Raw genomic sequence first — 21,491 nt, forward strand, 5'->3', positions numbered from 1 at the left:
ACCCTAATATTACTGTTATTTCCGTGTTCCTGATATAGGACATACTCCAAATCCAGATTTCACTGGGAATTTTTTAAAATTTGTTTCCATGTGGCTTGCTGTTTGGGCGACTGACATTGGCTATAATTATGCATATGACTTGATGAGTTTATATATACATGTAAATCATTGGACCATGTGATGGGAACAGCTACAAGTATCCTCTTATCGTTATCAAGCATATAGTTTATTCTAAAAGCACGACGTTTCGACAAGTATCCTCTTATCGTTATCAAGCATCATTTATGCTTGATAACGATAAGAGGATACTTGTCGAAACGTCGTGCTTTTAGAATAAACTAGTGATTGTATCCCATAAAAACTGTGTTCTGTTAATTTGTTCCCTGATCGCTAAATGCCACTTAAAGAATAGGTTTAGATGTTAATAAAGTATAAAATACAGATGAAGACAGATTTGAAATGAATCCGACTTTAATCAGATTGTTTTGTGCCCAATTTCAAATTTTACGACAAAGAAACAAACCAGTTGATGTGACATAAACTTAGCACTATTATCACAATATACAATTTTATATCAATCATGAACTATCTCCGTAAACAGGTAGTGTATATAATAAATTTCTCAGGAGCAATAATTTCAAGATTGTCTAAGCTATGTGTTTAGACACGATTTTGTGCCCTAACTCGGAAGTCATCTCCACAACTTACTGTTGTAGATCAATATTGAACCCTAACAGGACGTCCTAAAACACGAACAGGACGTAGGACGTCCTACTATCACATACTGTAAACAGTAATTTGCATTATTATTATTTACATACTCTTCCAGGACTGGGGCCATTATAATTACTGTTTTTATTTTTAACAATGTAATTAATCACCATTAGCCATTAATTTATAGCAATATTGATATTCACAATAAAATGTAATTGGAACCTTCTAGTAGATGACCATTAATTCAAAATCAGTAATAATTACATTTTGTTACCTATAACCTCACTCCTGTTCAAATCATGGTTTTAATATTTTAATATTACAACTTGAATAATGATTGTGCAGACCAACAAGATGACAGGACACTACAGACAATTAAAAATGTTCCGAGTGAAGCAAGATGTTAGCAAGTCAATGAATGACATCACAATATACAATGATACAACATAATTCAAGCAGAAATTCTAACGTCGTTTCTTCTTCTTGTCTTTCGAACCACGATCAGAATGGTCACTACGTTTACGTTTTTTGTCTGATGGTTTAAATCTGGTTTCTTGCACGGGTGGATCGTTATCACGTTCCATATCAGCTGTAAACAAAAATAAACAGTACATTTAATATAACAAGTTTAACTATATCTCCAGCTATGTCTACTGACATTAATCAGTCCTGAGAGAGAGAGAGAGAGAGAGAGAGAGAGAGAGGGGATTTAACGTCCACTCGACACAAGCTAGGTCATTTCGGGACTAACATGTGATTCAATTTTATTTCAATAATTCGATTGCGCGTAGGGCTCTTTAGCAGTGGGAGGAAACCGGAGGACTCGGAGAAAACCCACGAAGTTGGACAGGCAACCTTACTCTTTGTCACATACAACCGGGGAATTGAAAACTCGCCAGTAGGCGTGTGCCAACCATTCGGCCATCCAACCCCCCTTAATCAGTCCCTAAGAAATGAACAGGCTTGTAACATGTCAAATTAAATGGTATATTTTACTGAAGTTTATGTATTATTTCGAGATTATGAGAGCCATAAAGACTCCTGAACATCTTCGTTGATAAATGTAACCCAAGTTTTACAGACCTTTTCTGGCTTCTTCTTCAAGTTCATCCCAATCTTTACCACTTTCTTCACTTGATCCCATTTCTTCTGATCCTTCTACAATAAATATATACAATTATTGATCTTTCTAAAACAAGTGTGTATATGTATATACAAATACTTACTGTAAAAACAGGATTTAGATGACATTTAGTTTATATCTTAAAGGTTTCGGAATCATTGACACAAAACACTGTTTTTTATAATACCGGGAAACTTTACTTTTCAGTAACAATATAATGAAAATACTTATTTGGGTCAATTTTTTTGTGTTAATTATTTGGGTCCGTTAATTCAATCCCTGCCCGATTACTTCCGGGGTGAAGATACAAGATGGCTGACAAACCTGAATCCTCCTCTTCATCCCAATCACTCTCCTCTTCTTCGCTGTCCTCGGAACTCTCTTCTTCTGAATTTATATCAGACGGCTGGAATGCCTCGTCCTCTTCATCAGAATCAGATTCATGATTTTCAGCCTGAATATTAAACAAAGAAACATGGTTATTATTACTAGTGGGTTGAAATGGGCTAGAGATCTAGCTTGCTGGTCACCAATGACCCGTGGTTGTGGTTTAGATCCCTGGTGTAAGCGTTTGTGGTCTGAAGATAGGGGCACCTACTTTCCCTAGAAACCATTACACTACTAAATACATCTCTCTTAGCAACAATCCGTTTAACAATATTATTAAATGTAGCAAACACACATTTAGATAATTGCAAATTATGTTTTTATATTTTATTGACTGGCTGTTTTTCATTTTTACCATATGATTATTCAAAAAAAAAACCAAACAAGATTTAAATTTGAAATTAATTCTACTCACGTCACTCTCTGGATCCAAGAATGTCCAACCTCCATTATCAAAAAACCCTTCTGGGTCATCGATGATGGTTTTCATAATTTTGGTCCAGTTTAAACTCTGAACGCCCTCTGTATATCTGATATCACAGGAACTGAAGAAGAGACGTAAGTATAATATGTAATGTAGTTAATTTATACATTTGTGGCCGTTTATTTCAACGTTCAACGATAGTTGTTCGTCCTGCGTAACTGACAAGGGAATACCATACCATGCAGTAAAATTAGCCATCACCAGGATCGACATCGGTAACTAATGAATAAAGAATTGGCAGACAGATGAACAGACGGGTAGATGTAATAAAATAGAGTTTAAAGTCCTACTTTTTTATTCCAACTGGGCTAATGAAGAGAGACAGAGAGAGAGAGAGAGAGAGAGGGAGGGTTTAACTCCTCTAGTCACAAACTAGGTCATTTCGGGACTAACATATGGTTTAATTTTATTTCAATAATTCGCTTGCGCGTAGGGGTCTTTAGCAGTGGGAGGAAACCAGAGGACCCGGAGAAAACACCCACGAGGTTGGACGATGACCCTACTCCTTGTTACGGACAACCAGGGATTCGAAACCACGCCAGTTAACCCAATGACAGGCCTTATGATACAGCGCACAAGCACTAACCATTCGGTCATCCAACCCCCCGGCTAATGAAGAAGGGCATACGCCTACAGTGTACTATGAGGGAAACTTTGCTCGGACAGCAGCCTAACCCTAACCAATCTGTATAAAATTCAAGGGTTCCATTACGTACATTCCAATGACAAGGGAACCATGCGAGAAAATACCGATTAACCTTCAGTCAATACAGGTATCAAACACAGGACATTCGAGTTAGCAGACCCACGTCTTACTCACTGAGTCATCGTGGGTTTAAGACAAACGACCAAATATGGTCATGATAAAAAAATATTTCTTACTTCAACCATTCCTTGACGTGATCTAGAACCTGCATGGGTATCGAATTAATCATCGCAATCTTCCGTGAATAATCTTTAAACACAAAAACCATGTCAAAATTCTTCAACTGGAACGATACTCTCTCAAAATGAACGAGCTCAACAGAATCAAGGCTCACTACAAACGGAGGCTGAAATATAAATGGATGCATTTTGTAAATATACACGGAACAATTGTTGACCATTATAAATATAGACGGAACAATGGTTGACCATTATAAATATATACACAGAACAATGGTTGACCTTTATAAATACACACAGAACAATGGTTGACCTTTATAAATATACACAGAACAATGGTTGACCTTTATAAATATACACAGAACAATGGTTGACCATTATAAATATACACAGAACAATGGTTGACCATTGTAAATATACACAGAACAATGGTTGACCATTATAAATACACACGGAACAATGGTTGACCTTTATAAATATACACAGAACAATGGTTGACCATTATAAATATTGTATGGACTCTGTATGAAAAAGATAGTGCAATTATCAAAGAGAGATGGCAATGTTAAATCAAGAGAGAGGGGGTTTAATGTCCACTGATGCAAACCAGGTCATTTCGGGACTAACATATGGTTCAATTTTATTTCAGTGACTTGCTTGCACGTAGGGGTCTTCAGCAGTGGGAGGAAACCGAAGGACCAGGGGAAATCCCACGCGGTTGGACAGGCAACCCTACTCCTTGTCAAGTACACCTAGGGAATCAAATAAATCAATAAAGATAGGTTGCCAGGCAACGAAACATACGCCAACAGCAGCTAAATCGTCCGGGCAGTCAACAAGAGTTGTCGCATATTTTTACTTTTTTCGGTAATGAAACATTTATAATACACTGAAATCTGATTAAGAGCAACAACTCAGAAAACCATTAGAATTTGTTTGGTTTTTATAAAGTTCTGCCCCAGGCTAACGTTTTGTATACAAAACTTTTAATACTGCATCATGGATTTAGCTGTTCCATGTCATAAAAGTTCATTGAAAATCAATATACTTGTTCGTCTCAAGATCTTAAACTCTGTGTATCAATCTGAAGTCAATCGGACATTAACTTTCGCCTCTAGAGCGTCCACAAGATTTTTTGAAGTGATCAAGGGCCATAACTCTGGCAGTAATTATCGGAAATCGCTGAAAATCAATAGGCTTCTTCGTCTCATGACCTTAAACACTGAGTATAAATTTAAAGTCAATCGGATATTAACTTTGGCCTCTAGAGCGTCCAAAAGATGTTTTGAAGTGATCAAGGGGCCATAACTCTGGCAGTAATTATCGAAAATCGCTGAAAATCAATAGGTTTCTTCGTCTCATGTCCTTAAACACTGTGTATAAATTTGAAGTCAATCGGATATTAACTTTCGCCTCTAGAGCGTCCACAAGATTTTTTGAAGTGATCAAGGGCCACAACTCTGGCAGTAATTATTGGAAATCGCTGAAAATCTATAGGCTTCTTCGTCTCATGACCTTAAACACTGAGTATAAATTTAAAGTCAATCGGATATTAACTTTGGCCTCTAGAGCGTCCAAAAGATGTTTTGAAGTGATCAAGGGGCCATAACTCTGGCAGTAATTATCGAAAATCGCTGAAAATCAATAGGTTTCTTCGTCTCATGTCCTTAAACACTGTGTATAAATTTGAAGTCAATCGGATATTAACTTTCGCCTCTAGAGCGTCCACAAGATTTTTTGAAGTGATCAAGGGCCATAACTCTGGCAGTAATTATTGGAAATCGCTGAAAATCAATAGGCTTCTTCGTCTCGTGACCTTAAATACTGTGTATAAATTTAAAGTCAATCGGATATAAACTGTGGCCTCTAGAGCGTCCACAAGATTTTTTGAAGTGATCAAGGGCCATAACTCTGGCAGGAATTATTGGAAATCGCTGAAAATCAATAGGCTTCTTCGTCTCATGACCTTAAACGCTGTGTTTAAATTTAAAGTCAATCGGATATTAACTTTGGCCTCTAGAGTGTCCACAAGATTTTTTGAAGTGATCAAGGGCCATAACTCTGGCAGTAATTATCGAAAATCGCTGAAAATCAATAGGTTTCTTCGTCTCATGTCCTTAAACACTGTGTATAAATTTGAAGTCAATCGGATATTAACTTTCGCCTCTAGAGCGTCCACAAGATTTTTTGAAGTGATCAAGGGCCATAACTCTGGCAGTAATTATCGGAAATCGCTGAAAATCAATAGGCTTCTTCGTCTCATGACCTTAAACACTGAGTATAAATTTAAAGTCAATCGGATATTAACTTTGGCCTCTAGAGCGTCCAAAAGATGTTTTGAAGTGATCAAGGGGCCATAACTCTGGCAGTAATTATCGAAAATCGCTGAAAATCAACAGGTTTCTTCGTCTCATGTCCTTAAACACTGTGTATAAATTTGAAGTCAATCGGATATTAACTTTCGCCTCTAGAGCGTCCACAAGATTTTTTGAAGTGATCAAGGGCCACAACTCTGGCAGTAATTATTGGAAATCGCTGAAAATCTATAGGCTTCTTCGTCTCATGACCTTAAACACTGAGTATAAATTTAAAGTCAATCGGATATTAACTTTGGCCTCTAGAGCGTCCAAAAGATGTTTTGAAGTGATCAAGGGGCCATAACTCTGGCAGTAATTATCGAAAATCGCTGAAAATCAATAGGTTTCTTCGTCTCATGTCCTTAAACACTGTGTATAAATTTGAAGTCAATCGGATATTAACTTTCGCCTCTAGAGCGTCCACAAGATTTTTTGAAGTGATCAAGGGCCATAACTCTGGCAGTAATTATTGGAAATCGCTGAAAATCAATAGGCTTCTTCGTCTCGTGACCTTAAATACTGTGTATAAATTTAAAGTCAATCGGATATAAACTGTGGCCTCTAGAGCGTCCACAAGATTTTTTGAAGTGATCAAGGGCCATAACTCTGGCAGGAATTATTGGAAATCGCTGAAAATCAATAGGCTTCTTCGTCTCATGACCTTAAACGCTGTGTTTAAATTTAAAGTCAATCGGATATTAACTTTGGCCTCTAGAGTGTCCACAAGATTTTTTGAAGTGATCAAGGGCCACAACTCTGGCAGTAATTATTGGAAATCGCTGAAAATCTATAGGCTTCTTCGTCTCATGACCTTAAACACTGAGTATAAATTTAAAGTCAATCGGATATTAACTTTGGCCTCTAGAGCGTCCAAAAGATGTTTTGAAGTGATCAAGGGGCCATAACTCTGGCAGTAATTATCGAAAATCGCTGAAAATCAATAGGTTTCTTCGTCTCATGTCCTTAAACACTGTGTATAAATTTGAAGTCAATCGGATATTAACTTTCGCCTCTAGAGCGTCCACAAGATTTTTTGAAGTGATCAAGGGCCATAACTCTGGCAGTAATTATTGGAAATCGCTGAAAATCAATAGGCTTCTTCGTCTCGTGACCTTAAATACTGTGTATAAATTTAAAGTCAATCGGATATAAACTGTGGCCTCTAGAGCGTCCACAAGATTTTTTGAAGTGATCAAGGGCCATAACTCTGGCAGGAATTATTGGAAATCGCTGAAAATCAATAGGCTTCTTCGTCTCATGACCTTAAACGCTGTGTTTAAATTTAAAGTCAATCGGATATTAACTTTGGCCTCTAGAGTGTCCACAAGATTTTTTGAAGTGATCAAGGGCCATAACTCTGGCAGTAATTATCGAAAATCGCTGAAAATCAATAGGTTTCTTCGTCTCATGTCCTTAAACACTGTGTATAAATTTGAAGTCAATCGGATATTAACTTTCGCCTCTAGAGCGTCCACAAGATTTTTTGAAGTGATCAAGGGCCATAACTCTGGCAGTAATTATCGGAAATCGCTGAAAATCAATAGGCTTCTTCGTCTCATGACCTTAAACACTGAGTATAAATTTAAAGTCAATCGGATATTAACTTTGGCCTCTAGAGCGTCCAAAAGATGTTTTGAAGTGATCAAGGGGCCATAACTCTGGCAGTAATTATCGAAAATCGCTGAAAATCAACAGGTTTCTTCGTCTCATGTCCTTAAACACTGTGTATAAATTTGAAGTCAATCGGATATTAACTTTCGCCTCTAGAGCGTCCACAAGATTTTTTGAAGTGATCAAGGGCCATAACTCTGGCAGTAATTATTGGAAATCGCTGAAAATCTATAGGCTTCTTCGTCTCATGACCTTAAACACTGAGTATAAATTTAAAGTCAATCGGATATTAACTTTGGCCTCTAGAGCGTCCAAAAGATGTTTTGAAGTGATCAAGGGGCCATAACTCTGGCAGTAATTATCGAAAATCGCTGAAAATCAATAGGTTTCTTCGTCTCATGTCCTTAAACACTGTGTATAAATTTGAAGTCAATCGGATATTAACTTTCGCCTCTAGAGCGTCCACAAGATTTTTTGAAGTGATCAAGGGCCATAACTCTGGCAGTAATTATTGGAAATCGCTGAAAATCAATAGGCTTCTTCGTCTCGTGACCTTAAATACTGTGTATAAATTTAAAGTCAATCGGATATAAACTGTGGCCTCTAGAGCGTCCACAAGATTTTTTGAAGTGATCAAGGGCCATAACTCTGGCAGGAATTATTGGAAATCGCTGAAAATCAATAGGCTTCTTCGTCTCATGACCTTAAACGCTGTGTTTAAATTTAAAGTCAATCGGATATTAACTTTGGCCTCTAGAGTGTCCACAAGATTTTTTGAAGTGATCAAGGGCCATAACTCTGGCAGTAATTATCGAAAATCGCTGAAAATCAATAGGTTTCTTCGTCTCATGTCCTTAAACACTGTGTATAAATTTGAAGTCAATCGGATATTAACTTTCGCCTCTAGAGCGTCCACAAGATTTTTTGAAGTGATCAAGGGCCATAACTCTGGCAGTAATTATTGGAAATCGCTGAAAATCAATAGGCTTCTTTGTCTCGTGACCTTAAATACTGTGTATAAATTTAAAGTCAATCGGATATAAACTGTGGCCTCTAGAGCGTCCACAAGATTTTTTGAAGTGATCAAGGGCCATAACTCTGGCAGGAATTATTGGAAATCGCTGAAAATCAATAGGCTTCTTCGTCTCATGACCTTAAACGCTGTGTTTAAATTTAAAGTCAATCGGATATTAACTTTGGCCTCTAGAGTGTCCACAAGATTTTTTGAAGTGATCAAGGGCCATAACTCTGGCAGTAATTATCAGAAATCGCTGAAAATCAATCAGCTTCTTCGTCTCATGGCCTTAAACACTGTATATAAATTTAAGTCAATCGGATATTAACTTTAGCCTCTAGAGCGTCCACAAGCAATTGTGGACGCCGGACGGACGTGGGCGACGACAATATACGACCCCATTTCAATGTGGGCGTATAAAAACCAAAATAAATTTCAAATGGCTGTAATAATCAGGCCCAGAAATGAAGATTTTGGTTGGAAGATGACCTGAAATGGGTTTTAAAGTCATATAAAATGTACTAGTACCCAATCTGTGGCTGACGATGTCGATGACATTTGCCTTATTTTTTAAACTTGCTAACATTTGTGGACCAAACCATTTGTACTAAAAGTATTTTTAATTATGTATTCAACTCTGGGGTTTTAATATTAAAAAGTTTTGAGTTCTTACCCATTCTGTAAAGTTCACGATACATCCACTGGTTGGCTGTAATAATACAGTACTTCTAAAAGGGGCACCATGGAAACCTAGTTCTCGGAACGGTGTGTCAAATTCTATTTCTTGTTTTGTCAATGATTCTACTTTCTCACAGAAACTTTTAAATGCCGATTTTAATCTCTGTCGCAATTCTCTTTCAGCCTGAAATAAACAAAACATAATTATCAGAAAACTATTCTCGTCGAAATCCCTCCGCCTTGCTCACACTGATAGCCTGGTATGATTTGGTCAAGGAACCACAATGAGTGTTGTGCTGACCCAGGAACCACCTCGGAGTGATTTTCCATCCAGATTTCCCCTTGGAGGACGGAGAGAGAAATGGGGTTTAACATCCACTTGAAACAAACTACGTCATTTTAAGACTAACATGGTTCAATTTTATTTCAATAACTTGCTTACATGTAGGGGTCTTTAGCAGTGGGAGGAAACCCGATAACCGAGACAAAACCATGATGATGGACAGGTGACCTTAATCCTCCTCACTTACACAAGCAAGTAGGGGAGTCGAAATTACACCACATGACCTTAGGCTACACAAAATAAATGTCTTGTTTCTCGGGCAACTGACAGCTGAAACTGTAGGGGGGGAGGGCGGTTTATTTTTTTTTTTATCTCATTTCTGGCTAGAGGATGGTGCAAAATAAAATTTGCCTATTGTTGAAAATTGTTGGGGCGGGAGGGCGGCCTTGTATTTTTATTTATTTTTAATGAGAAAGTCATTACTTGTCTACGGTTTTGCTTTCAGTTATATATTATACATACTTAGAACATAAATCCAAAAATCAAGTCTACTCAAACACTGAACACTGACTGAAAGGAAAATAATTTTCCATATTTAATTCACGTAATGTAGCTTACTAATGGTAATGGTGACAACCATAATTGAAATTTATTTAAAATAAAATTCCGTACGACTATTAATAGCCGTCCATAATAACGACAATATTTTAAAGAGTAAGCCTCTGTCAGCATGTGTATCAAAAATAATCATCACGGTAAACGACACTACGATCTAAATCTAGTATCGCTGGTTTATTATGATTGACCTAATTCCAACCAATGCATGTCACGTGTCATCGGGATTCGTGAAATGACTGTTTCTCAGGATATTTGGTGTGTTTCTCAGGATATTCGGTGTTCTATCTGGGGTTTATATCGAATGACTATTTAAATTTAACTAACAACTCGTCAGTAAAACCATCAAATGTGTAATCCAATTAATATTTTCCGGATTATCAAAACTACCGTTAAATGTGCTAATTACCCAGATTCTGACTAAGGTATACGACTATCATCGTATCGTATTCGTAGCCACAAGTTATAATAATTAACCTGTTCTACGATTCATTGTTTTATAAGTAGGATTTTTCAAACATGGACCGACTGAAGCCGGCAATAATGAGCCGATTAAGATCGAATGATTGAAATACATTGCATTGTTGTCAATGACTTTCGGTGTTTAACACGAATCAAATTCTAGTTCACAAGGGGGGGGGAATAAAAATCACGTGATACAAAAATGGAGGTTCTTTCGATATCAATAAAAAAGACCCATAAATGAGCGTTTACATCTGAATCAGTTTAATACATTTGAATGGATATTCACAAATGGGGCATGTAGATACATGCGGCATATTTTTTTTATGACTTGAATATCGATGTTCGGGCGGGCGTTACATATTTTTTATTTTTCATCAATTTTGCGTGCGGGCGGTGCCCGAGAAACAACTTATTTTATTTGTGTTGCCTTATGATCCAAACAGATCACGGAAAACTGACAGGCGTATGCTGGATGCGTAAATCTCTGTTATGAATTCTATCTGATTAAAATACAGATCTATATTTCGTTTCATTTTATATACTTTCGATGGCCTACATGAAGATCTGACCGGTTGTAGCCATAGGTCACGTCAGAGGTCATACGAGCGGCTTTTGACCCTTTGACATCAAACATTTGATTAACCAATAAGCATTGATGTTACTATTGGATTACCCACAGTTCTGTGCAAAACACGCCTTAAGCTCACCGTAACAGACCGTTTCATTGGCTAATAGCTCACATCATTCAGAACACGTCAATGATAACAACTCTTGCAGATCCTAGTGTAGTAAAGACAAGTAAAACGAAAATTTTGAACTATAAAAATGAAACGAAATAGGATCTGTGTTTTAATCCGATTGTTATGATGACGATATGTTTACCTGTGTTTTAATCAGATTGTTATGACGATATATTTACCTGTTCAGCGTGTAAATCATCTCGATCGTGCATATGTTGATGTTTACCAAGATCTGTTGTTATTTCTCCAACTTCCGTATAAAACTGAACATCAACATGTTTCTTCTTACCGAACAGAATAGCATGCTGAAAAATACGGTCAGTGTTCTAGTATACCAAGCTGTAAGGTATTTTTTTTTTTACATTTGATTAGTAACCTTAAAAGTCTAAATTATTTCAATGGCCTTTATTAACTGAACTAAAACATACAGGTGATAATTTTATGGAAAACAATTACTGCTTATTACGAAGTGACAGTTTTGACTAGGCTTCTCTAGTCATTATCAAGCAATGATTAATAGAGAAGCCTAGTTGAAACGTTGCTCAGTAATAAGCAGTAATTGTATTCCATAAAATTATCACATGTATATCAAAAGTCTATGATTGTTATTTTCAGGATTGAAGAATCGTTGTGAAAGAAATATCAATCCAAAAATGGTTTAATTTCAGTCAGTATTTATAAAGATAAATTAAACATCTGTCAACATTCAACATGTTCTACAGATTATATATAGAATGTTGTCAAGAACAAGTCAACCACGCCACGAGGGGAGTTTGATTCAAATCTCATTAAGGCAGGACACTACCTAAGAATTTTACATTGATAACAGAAACTTGCCATTTAGTGTAATATTAGTATATGATGTCCAAAATCAGATTTGATAATTTGAGCGCAAAATGTTTATTTGTTGTCATGGAAATGGTGGCCATATTGGATTTTTTTTATATATTCACGGTGGCTATGTTAGGAAATCAAAATCTTCAACAATTTTATTGAAACAAACTATTTGTGATTTGGAATAACATATATAGGCATTAAAGAGTGCAATAAGGCATAAATTTTACTATTTGAATGTTAATAAAGAACATTATGCATCCCACATAAAACAAGTGGGTGTGGCCGAACACACCACTAAAAGGATTTTGTACAATAAAATGTCCAAATGTATAACAAACACTTTGAAAATCACCTTATTGCAAACAGTAGCTATAGCACTAATCGTATTCCAAAGATGAGACCATTATCTCTCATAGATTTTGAGAATTTGATTTTCTAAGAACAGGCGTCGAGTTCACAAATCATTCTCAGACTTAAGGTGAGAATTTGCTCAACTTTCAATCACTGTTTATGAGAAATATCTTTCATCCAGAAACACAAAACTTTGCACCTAGTTTCTTATTGATGTATTTGATAGATTAAAACAACAACATTATTATAAAGGGCTATATTTTAGTTAAAATAAGGTGGACAAGTTTGAGTACATTCTCAACTTAAGTCTGAGAATGCTTTGAGTACAGAAAAATCAACAAATTTTAACTATTTTGGGCAATTTTAGCTGATATCAAAATTTGACAGATCAATCTATACAGACTGTTTTATAAGGTAGTGTCCAGCCTTAAATCCTTTATCAACTGTTCACATTCAGATTTGGTTTCCTCAAGATACATTATGTAACGACTAAATCTTTCTTTTGCAAGCCTTTGTTTAGGTCTTAAATGTTTTATAAACTGTTAATTGAACATTTAATAACATAAGATCATAATCAACTCCTGATACCATCAGAAGTCAATTTAATATAAAAATGGAGAAGTGATGATAAGACTGGAATAATCAACACCGTGGTTACGATAATGAACAATCAATGCACACATCTTGTCAAAATTACGAACCGTGATAACTTGGCTCAGAATAAAGAAATGAAATGAAATGGGGTTTAATGTCCTACTGTTCTGCTCCTAAACTGGGCTAATGAAGACAGGCATACGCCATACAGTGTGCTATGAGGGAAATTTTGCCCGAGCAGTGGCCTACTCTTATATCAAATTTCAACTGCATTATCTATTGTTGAACTATTATAGTAAGAATGGCCGGCCCTTTATCCTGGACTAAGCAATGAAAAATCAAATATTATCTGAAATAACGAAATAACGACCAGCAATTACCTTTAAATATTATCTGAAATATAGAAATAACGACCAGCAAATTACCTTTAAATATTATCTGAAATATAGAAATAACGACCAGCAAATTACCTTTAAATGAAAATGAAGAAGTATAATCATTTCACCATCACAGGGTTGAAAGAAGGCGTGTTTTACATTATTATATAAAATATCAACTTTATCACCTCGTACAGACGTAAAACGAAAACCTGCAATTCAAATGAGAAATATAAAAAGGAATGAAATTAATGTCAACGTCCTACTGGGCTAATGAAGACGGAAACCACATCCTAATTTGATGGAAATTTTGATCTGGGACTGAATATCAACAGCTTCTACCATTGTAAAATGTTACTGTTGGAGATTATTATCTATGGGTTATTTTTAAAGGAATACTTTTGTCCTGTATAATGAAAATATTATTAGATAGAGAGAGAGAAATGGGGTTTAACGTCCACTCGACACAAACTAGGTCATTTCGGGACTAACATATGGTTTAATTTTTATTTCAATAATTCGTTGCGAGTAGGGGTCTTTAGCAGTGGGAGGAAACCAGAGAAAACCCATGAGGTTGGACAGGCGACCCTACTCCTTGTCACGTACAACCGGGGACTATTATTAGATAACAAAAAAAATATTCGCTTTCTCGATGCAGGAATGTGGGGTTTTTTGTTTTTATTTTGTCAAAATTCTGGCTGGTTTTTCAATTTTGATAAACCCATAATGTTACAAATTTAATATGTGAAAAACCAAAAATAAAAAAGATTTTGAAATAACAGCTGAATAATTCCGTGATTTCTCCTCGATTAACTCCTGGGAAAGTGTTTTCAAATCCGCCGGCAACCATTACCTGGTACTCATTGTTAAAGCATCGATTTTGCTGATGGTTTATATCGAAGTCTACGCCCCCAATCTCCCCAGGGAGAATACTTTTGGTCATATCTCTCACAGTTATCGTTCTCGGGAAATATACTTAGGCATTATGATCGTAACAAATGACAGATTGACAGCAAAATGTCGCCATCATTGTGGAATTACATATCAACAATCGATTATCAAGTGCTGTTGTCAACAGTGTTTCCCATGGTTATGTACTCGATAGCCGAGTGTAGTGTTCAGTTCCTATTTTCAAGAAAACGCTTGAGTTACTTCCCTTGATAACAAACGTGACGCAGCGGTATCTGAGAAGCAGAATATTTTTTTGTGGCCTAGGGTAAATATATATATGACCTTAATAAACTCGATAAATATGTATAGCATTATTACGTGTAAATAAATACATACCGTTAGTATGAGCTTCAAGAACTCCAGAGATACGTTTTGATACGATGTTAGGTCGGATGTATAAATCTTTAAGTTTAGGATTACCACGATTCGGATTAACTATCAGTGTGTCTTGTTTAACAATACCCTGAAAATATTACAACAATATAAACATATTATACACAGATTATCATATCATGGCCATTGAATTATCAACATAAATATTACATAATAATAATATCATAGCCATTGAACTACCAACATAAATATTACATAATAATAATAATTATATCATAGCCATTGAACTACCAACATAAATATTACAAAATAATAATAATTATATCATAGCCATTGAACTACCAACATAAATATTACATAATAATAATAATAATAGTTCTCTAGAGGGTTCACTGCTCTGTGGAACTTTACAAAGAAATACAAGTACACAAACTTGACACCGAGAAAACCCACAAGGTTAGACAGACGACCCTACTCCTTATCACGTACAAGTCGGGAAATCTAAACCAAGCCAGTTGACTCAATGACAGACCTTCGTTTGCAATGCGCATGTGTTAACCATATGGTCACCCACTCACACTCCTTCAACAGTCAGTGAGATTTAACATTTAACCAATTTGAACAGTTACTGTCAACCATATTTATCTTTCGGGGTGACCAGGAACTGGTTGCTAACCGCTACCCATCTAGTTCTTGGGGTGACGCTCGTCTTCTAAAAACCCTGAGGCTCCGTCAATTCAAGTCCGATCAACATGAAAATTGGCATGCTTCTTCTTTTAAATTTTATCCTCAAAACAAAGCTATAACATCTTTATAAAGTGATAGGTATATATGCAGAGAACAATACCTGTATGTTAAAACTATATCTACCTGAATGAGGGGGAACTCAATCGTATTCTCAAACATCATGGTCACTTCCTGGTCCATAGTATGCTCGTACTTGTTAATAAAAGACTTGGACAATATATCAGTAACTCACCTCCTTTTCTTTCTCTTCAGCTTCTCGAGTTTTAAATTTTTTCTGCACTTCTTTGATTAATCTGAACGCTGTATTTAAATTAGATGAAGGGGCAGATAACTCCCCTGGCTCCTTTGTGTTTGAACTTCTGTATGTGCTATTAAATAAAAAAAATAAAATAATAAAAAACTTGAGTTAAATTTATCCCATTACAAAATCAAAATATTTCACAACATTTTAACTGTTTTTGAAAGGACTTTGGAATCGGTTTATGGTGAGGAATCAACCATGTTGTCTATGTTATAGAACATGTGTCCTAAAATACAGTCAACCTGATTGGTTCAACACCTTTAGTCTATAAAACAGTCAACCTGATTGGTTCTGTTAACGTCCACTTAATTCGATCACCATTCAAGTTCGGTATTATCTGTACAGTATTCTCTTGTTGTCACAACACAATAAATTATATCAGCTCTACGACATGAGAATCCTTTTCTTAAAACTTATTTCTAATCAATCTAATAAAGTGGTTAAAACAATTAATGAATTGTCTTATATGAAATTACTATTATTATTATTATTACAACATATTTATAGTGCACCCTTTCATATAACATGTTCAGGGGCACTTTACAAAGTGACAATGTAAATCACACATAAACAACAAGATTATGGGCATGTTAACGATTGTATACAGAGTCAGTTAAAAGCCTGATTAAATAAATGTGTTTTAAGTTGTTTTTTAAAAGAATATAGAGATGTACAACATCTTAAACTAAATGGTAGATTGTTCCCTATAAAATAATATTGAGTCTACTTACATTTCTTTTAGGAAGGTCATGTCCGAGTTCGGATAGGCGTTACCTTCATTTCTACCCAGTGTGGCTCCGGGATGGAAAAAATTAATACGAAGATATGTGTATTCACCTTCAACCGACTGGCTTATATTCTGTAATAGAATAGAGACAGATATACTGTATCAATTGACATATTTAAACAAAGATTCAAAACAAATTTGTTCCAATTACACTTTGAATAATTGGTGGATCTCTTAATCTTAATCAAACATGTGCCTTTGGAACCATTCATTTGGTGTTGCTATAAAAAAATACTTTAATGTTTAAACATACATTAAGCAAGAGCTAAATCTGGCTATTGCCAGGTCTTTCTTTAGGCCTGAAATGTTATCTAAATTATTAATTAGACATTAACTTATCCAGACCATAATCAACCCTTGATGGCATAGCTAGGCTGTGATGTTTATTAGATTAAGTTCCGATTTGCTGTTTGACTTCCATTCATAATTAAATCATGAAATGGATAATCAAGACTGTTTTTTTTATCCTACCGACTTTAGTAATGATGATCGAAGCTAGGCCGAAAATTAAATCGCTAAAATCTCGGTTTATAGTGGATCAATTTGAATGAATTTTTCAGCAAATTCCCTTTACAGTATCCAGGTTTTAACTATTATAGTGAGAACTTCCAGCTCTTTATCTAATCTCCCATAATGCATCTTTAATGTTAATGAGAGGGAGAGAGAGAGAGAGAGAGAGAGAGAGAGAAAGAGAGAGAGAGAGAGAGGTTACCTTGATTGTAGCTATATGAAATGGTGATGCAAACCCAAAAACTGGTAGAATAATTGTTTCGTATCTTTTATCTGAAAAGCAATCGTAAAACAATGAAATCTATTTCAGTACACGATTTATCAATGCAGTCTGGTAGACTTGTAAACACACCGCCAACACAGTGACAAATTCCAGTCATACTTTCGTTGTTTTCCAACAGGTCAAAAAGAATTTGCCAGTTTTTGTGGGGTTTAAAACCGTTAAGCAACGTTTACAGGTGATGGAATTGAGTCAGTTTTGGAATGAAATGAAATGAAATGGGGTTTAACATCCTACTGTTTTACTCCGAACTGGGCTAATGAAGACTGACATACACCATACAGTGTGCTATGAGGGAAATTTTGCCCGGGCAGCAGCACTAGGGCCTATATCAAATTCCAACTGTCAAGGGATCTTTTACGTGCACGCTAATGTGTACACGTGACCTCGGTTTTCCGTCTCATCCGAATGACTAGACAGCTGTTCTTGTCAGGCCCTCCATCCTGCATCACTGACAAGGGGGATCCCGGTGAACTTTCTCGGCCAATGCAGGATCGAACACGCGACCTCCAGGCTAGCAAGCCAGCGTCTTACCCACTTAGCCACCGCGACTCCCCAGTTTTGGAGTGATAAACCTTTTAACATTGATAATAATAGTAGTTTGTCAGGAATAAACACGACTCGATCAGCTCGATCAGATATATTCAGGGATAACATACAACTAATATATTCTTAACGCCATTGTATTGATTTCATGCTATCATTTTCAATTATCTGAGTTCATCACAGTAATAACAAGCCAACAGTGAGGCTGATGTCCCCCGCCGAAATAGGAAAATAATTAGAGGACACATATAAATTTATCACAAATTATCTTTTACAAAGTATTGAACAATCAAACAGTATATCTTTACTTATAGTCTAACAATCAAAGTACGAGAGTTATTGTTTTCCAAAGTCTCGACCAATCAAATTGCGTATCGCTCTGCTTACCCTGAGCAGAAAATGCTCATTATCAAACTTAGTCAAGGTATTACTGTAATGAAACTATACACCAAGTTTCATCAATCTCACTTAATTAGAACTAAAGTTATCGTGTCCCAAAGCATCAACCAATCAAATTGCTTATCTCTGCTTACCCTAAGCGGAAAATGCTCATCTTCGAACTCCATCAAGGCATTGACCTAATCAACACATACACCAAGTTTGAACATTCTAGCTCAATTAGGAAGAGAGTTATCGTGCCCCAAAGTATCAACCAATCAAATTGCTTATCTCTGCTTACCCTAAGCGGAAAATGCTCATCTTCGAACTCCATCAAGGCATTGACCTAATAAACACATACACCAAGTTTGAACATTCTAGCTCAATTAAAAGTTATCGTGTCCCAAAGCATCAACCAATCAAATTGCTTATCTCTGCTTACCCTAAGCGGAAAATGCTCATCTTCGAACTCCATCAAGGCATTGACCTAATCAACACATACACCAAGTTTGAACATTCTAGCCCAATTAGGAAGAGAGTTATCGTGTCCCAAAGCATCAACCAATCAAATTGCTTATCTCTGCTTACCCTAAGCGGAAAATGCTCATCTTCGAACTCCATCAAGGCATTGACCTAATAAGGCGGGGGACAATAATTAGTAATGATTGATACTTACCGACATAAATCTGTAAATCACGAACTTCAGGTTCGTTGGGAAAGTTTGATGGGTTTTTATATGATGTGTTTGATTTCCGTACTCTGAAATAAAATCAAATATATGTATTACATGTACATACAACAATCTTTTTAACTGATACTTAGGGAGGGAAATGAGAGAGAGAGAAATGGGGTTTAACGTCCACTCGACACAAACTAGATCATTTCGGGACTAACATAAGGTTCAATTTTATTTCAATAATTCACTTGCGCGTAGGGGTCTTTAGCAATGGGAGGAAACCGGAGGTCCCCGAGAAAACCCACGAGGTTGGACAGGCGACCCTACTCCTGGTCACGTACAACCGGGGATTCGAAATCATGCCAGTTGACTCAATGACAGACCGTATGATGCAGCACGTGCGTGCTAACCATTCGACCATCCAACACCCCCTGGGAGGGAAATGAAATGGGACTAAATGTTCTACTTGTCTGTACAGAGTGGGCCATTATGAATCCAAGTGTTCTTCTACACGCACGCTAATGTCTGAATATCTAAAAGCTGTTCCTCACAAACCAAGTTAGAACTCTGGACCAGCAGGTTAGAGAGGGTGAAGGAGAATTGATGCCTGTTTTTATTTACATGTAGACAGAGAATTCCATAAATCTAAAACAGAAGACAAAATAATTACTTTTTATCACCAGAATCTGTGGTTTGCCCTCGTAATCTCTCACGGGCATCTTCATTCATTTTAACAGCTAACTCTCTCTGATGTTCTTGTCGTTTTTCTTCTGTTGATAATTCAGTCTGTAAATACGGTATATATAGATAACAGAGACTGTTAATATTTAATATAGAACAATTTATTTTTTTACTGTAAACATAGAAGTACTTAAATCTATAAATATCATTCACTCAACACAAACTAGGTCATTTCGAGAAATGCATGGTTAAATTTTATTTCAATAATTGAGAGAGAGAAATGTGGTTTAACGTACACTCGACACAAACTAGGTCATTTCGGGACTAACATACAGTTTAATCTTATTTCAATAATTGATTACCAGGTGTAGAAATTCTAGCTGGTTGCGAGTCAAATGAGCCAGACGACGGCTGCTGGTTTTTCACATTTTTTATAATCAGACAGACAGAAATGAGGTTTAACGTCCACTCAACATAAAATATGTCATTTTGTGACGAATATGTTACAATCGTATTATAATAATTTACTTGAGTATAAATGTTATTAACAGTGGAAGAAACCCTCAGGAGGTTAGACAGGTGATCATAGTCACGTACAAGTGTGGTATCGAAATGGCAGACATTATGATTTACAGCCTACACATTAGACCATTGGGCAACCTCACCCCCTATCATGTGTAATTGGCCAATTTCCTCGACCGTATAAAACTTACCCATGTCCTTGTATCTAATACAGGGGGATCACGTGGCTAAGTGGATAAGACGCTGGCTCGCTAGCCTGGAGGTTTGGTGTCCGATCCCTGCATTGGCCGAGAAAGTTCATCCAGATTTTCCGGCGTGGTTTCCCCTTGTCAGTGATGCAGGACGGAGGGTCTGACAAGGACAGCTGTCTAGTCGTTCGGATGGGACGAAAAACTGAGGTCCCGTGTACATATTGGCGTACACGTAAGATCCCTTGGCAGTTGGAATTCGATATAAGAGTAGGCCGTGGCGCCGCTGCCCAGGGCAAAATTTCCCTCATAGCACATTGTATGGCATGTGCCCGTCTTCATTAGTCCAGTTTAGGAGCAGAACAGTAGGACGTTAAACCCCATTTCATTTCATGTATCTCTTACAGCATTACATTTACCACGACCCTATCAAACTTACCCTAGTCCTTGTATCTAATACAGCATTACGTTTACCACGACTCTATCAAACTTACCCTAGTCCTTGTATCTAATACAGCATTACATTTACCACGACTCTATCAAACTTACCCTAGTCCTTGTATCTAATACAGCATTACATTTACCACGACTCTATCAAACTTACCCTAGTCCTTGTATCTCTTACAGCATTACATTTACCACGACTCTATCAAACTTACCCTAGTCCTTGTATCTCTTACAGCATTACATTTACCACGACTCTATCAAACTTACCCTAGTCCTTGTATCTCTTACAGCATTACATTTACCACGACTCTATCAAACTTACCCTAGTCCTTGTATCTCTTACAGCATTACATTTACCACGACTCTATCAAACTTACCCTAGTCCTTGTATCTCTTACAGCATTACATTTACCACGACTCTATCAAACTTACCCTAGTCCTTGTATCTAATACAGCATTACGTTTACCACGACCGTATAATTCTGTTTGAGGTTGTGACGTATCAACTTCCTCATCTTCCTCGTCTTCCTCCTCGTCGTCATCTTTCAGAAATATTCCAATGTGTTTTATCTTCTTTTTAAGGTTCGTCATAATCGAGGCTGGGGCATTCTGTAAATAACAAATAATA

The 21,491-nt window shown here is 36.5% G+C and overlaps 1 protein-coding gene across 1 annotated transcript; it reads right to left on the bottom strand.

Annotated features, from left to right (window-relative positions):
* Positions 1-292: 292 nt before the first annotated feature.
* LOC126816788 (FACT complex subunit spt16) lies at positions 293-20,890 on the bottom strand. Its single transcript, XM_050543502.2, has 15 exons — positions 20,856-20,890; positions 19,696-19,811; positions 19,026-19,108; positions 17,348-17,418; positions 16,580-16,707; positions 15,780-15,915; positions 14,804-14,930; positions 13,610-13,728; positions 11,537-11,662; positions 9,250-9,438; positions 3,591-3,760; positions 2,640-2,769; positions 2,162-2,291; positions 1,798-1,872; positions 293-1,303 (listed from the first exon to the last, which is right to left on the bottom strand). Exons 2-15 carry the CDS (start codon positions 19,752-19,754, stop codon positions 1,179-1,181), a joined length of 1,668 nt encoding a protein of 555 aa, XP_050399459.1. The 5' UTR covers positions 19,755-19,811; positions 20,856-20,890; the 3' UTR covers positions 293-1,178.
* Between the last annotated feature and the right edge of the window lie 601 nt (positions 20,891-21,491).

This window comes from Patella vulgata, chromosome 3 (assembly GCF_932274485.2).
Source record: "Patella vulgata chromosome 3, xgPatVulg1.2, whole genome shotgun sequence".
NCBI lineage: Eukaryota > Metazoa > Mollusca > Gastropoda > Patellidae > Patella > Patella vulgata.

What these genes read in the sequence shown, in the direction of transcription:
- LOC126816788 (XM_050543502.2), bottom strand. Translation starts at nt 19,754, where the DNA reads ATGAATGAAGATGCCCGTGAGAGATTACGAGGGCAAACCACAGATTCT. An exon ending in TCTTGGATCCAGAGAGTGAC is followed by an intron (nt 2,292 to 2,639) that starts GTGAGTAGAATT and finishes TTTAATATTCAG; the next exon opens with GCTGAAAATCATGAATCTGA. An exon ending in GGATGAAGAGGAGGATTCAG is followed by an intron (nt 1,873 to 2,161) that starts GTTTGTCAGCCA and finishes TATTTATTGTAG; the next exon opens with AAGGATCAGAAGAAATGGGA.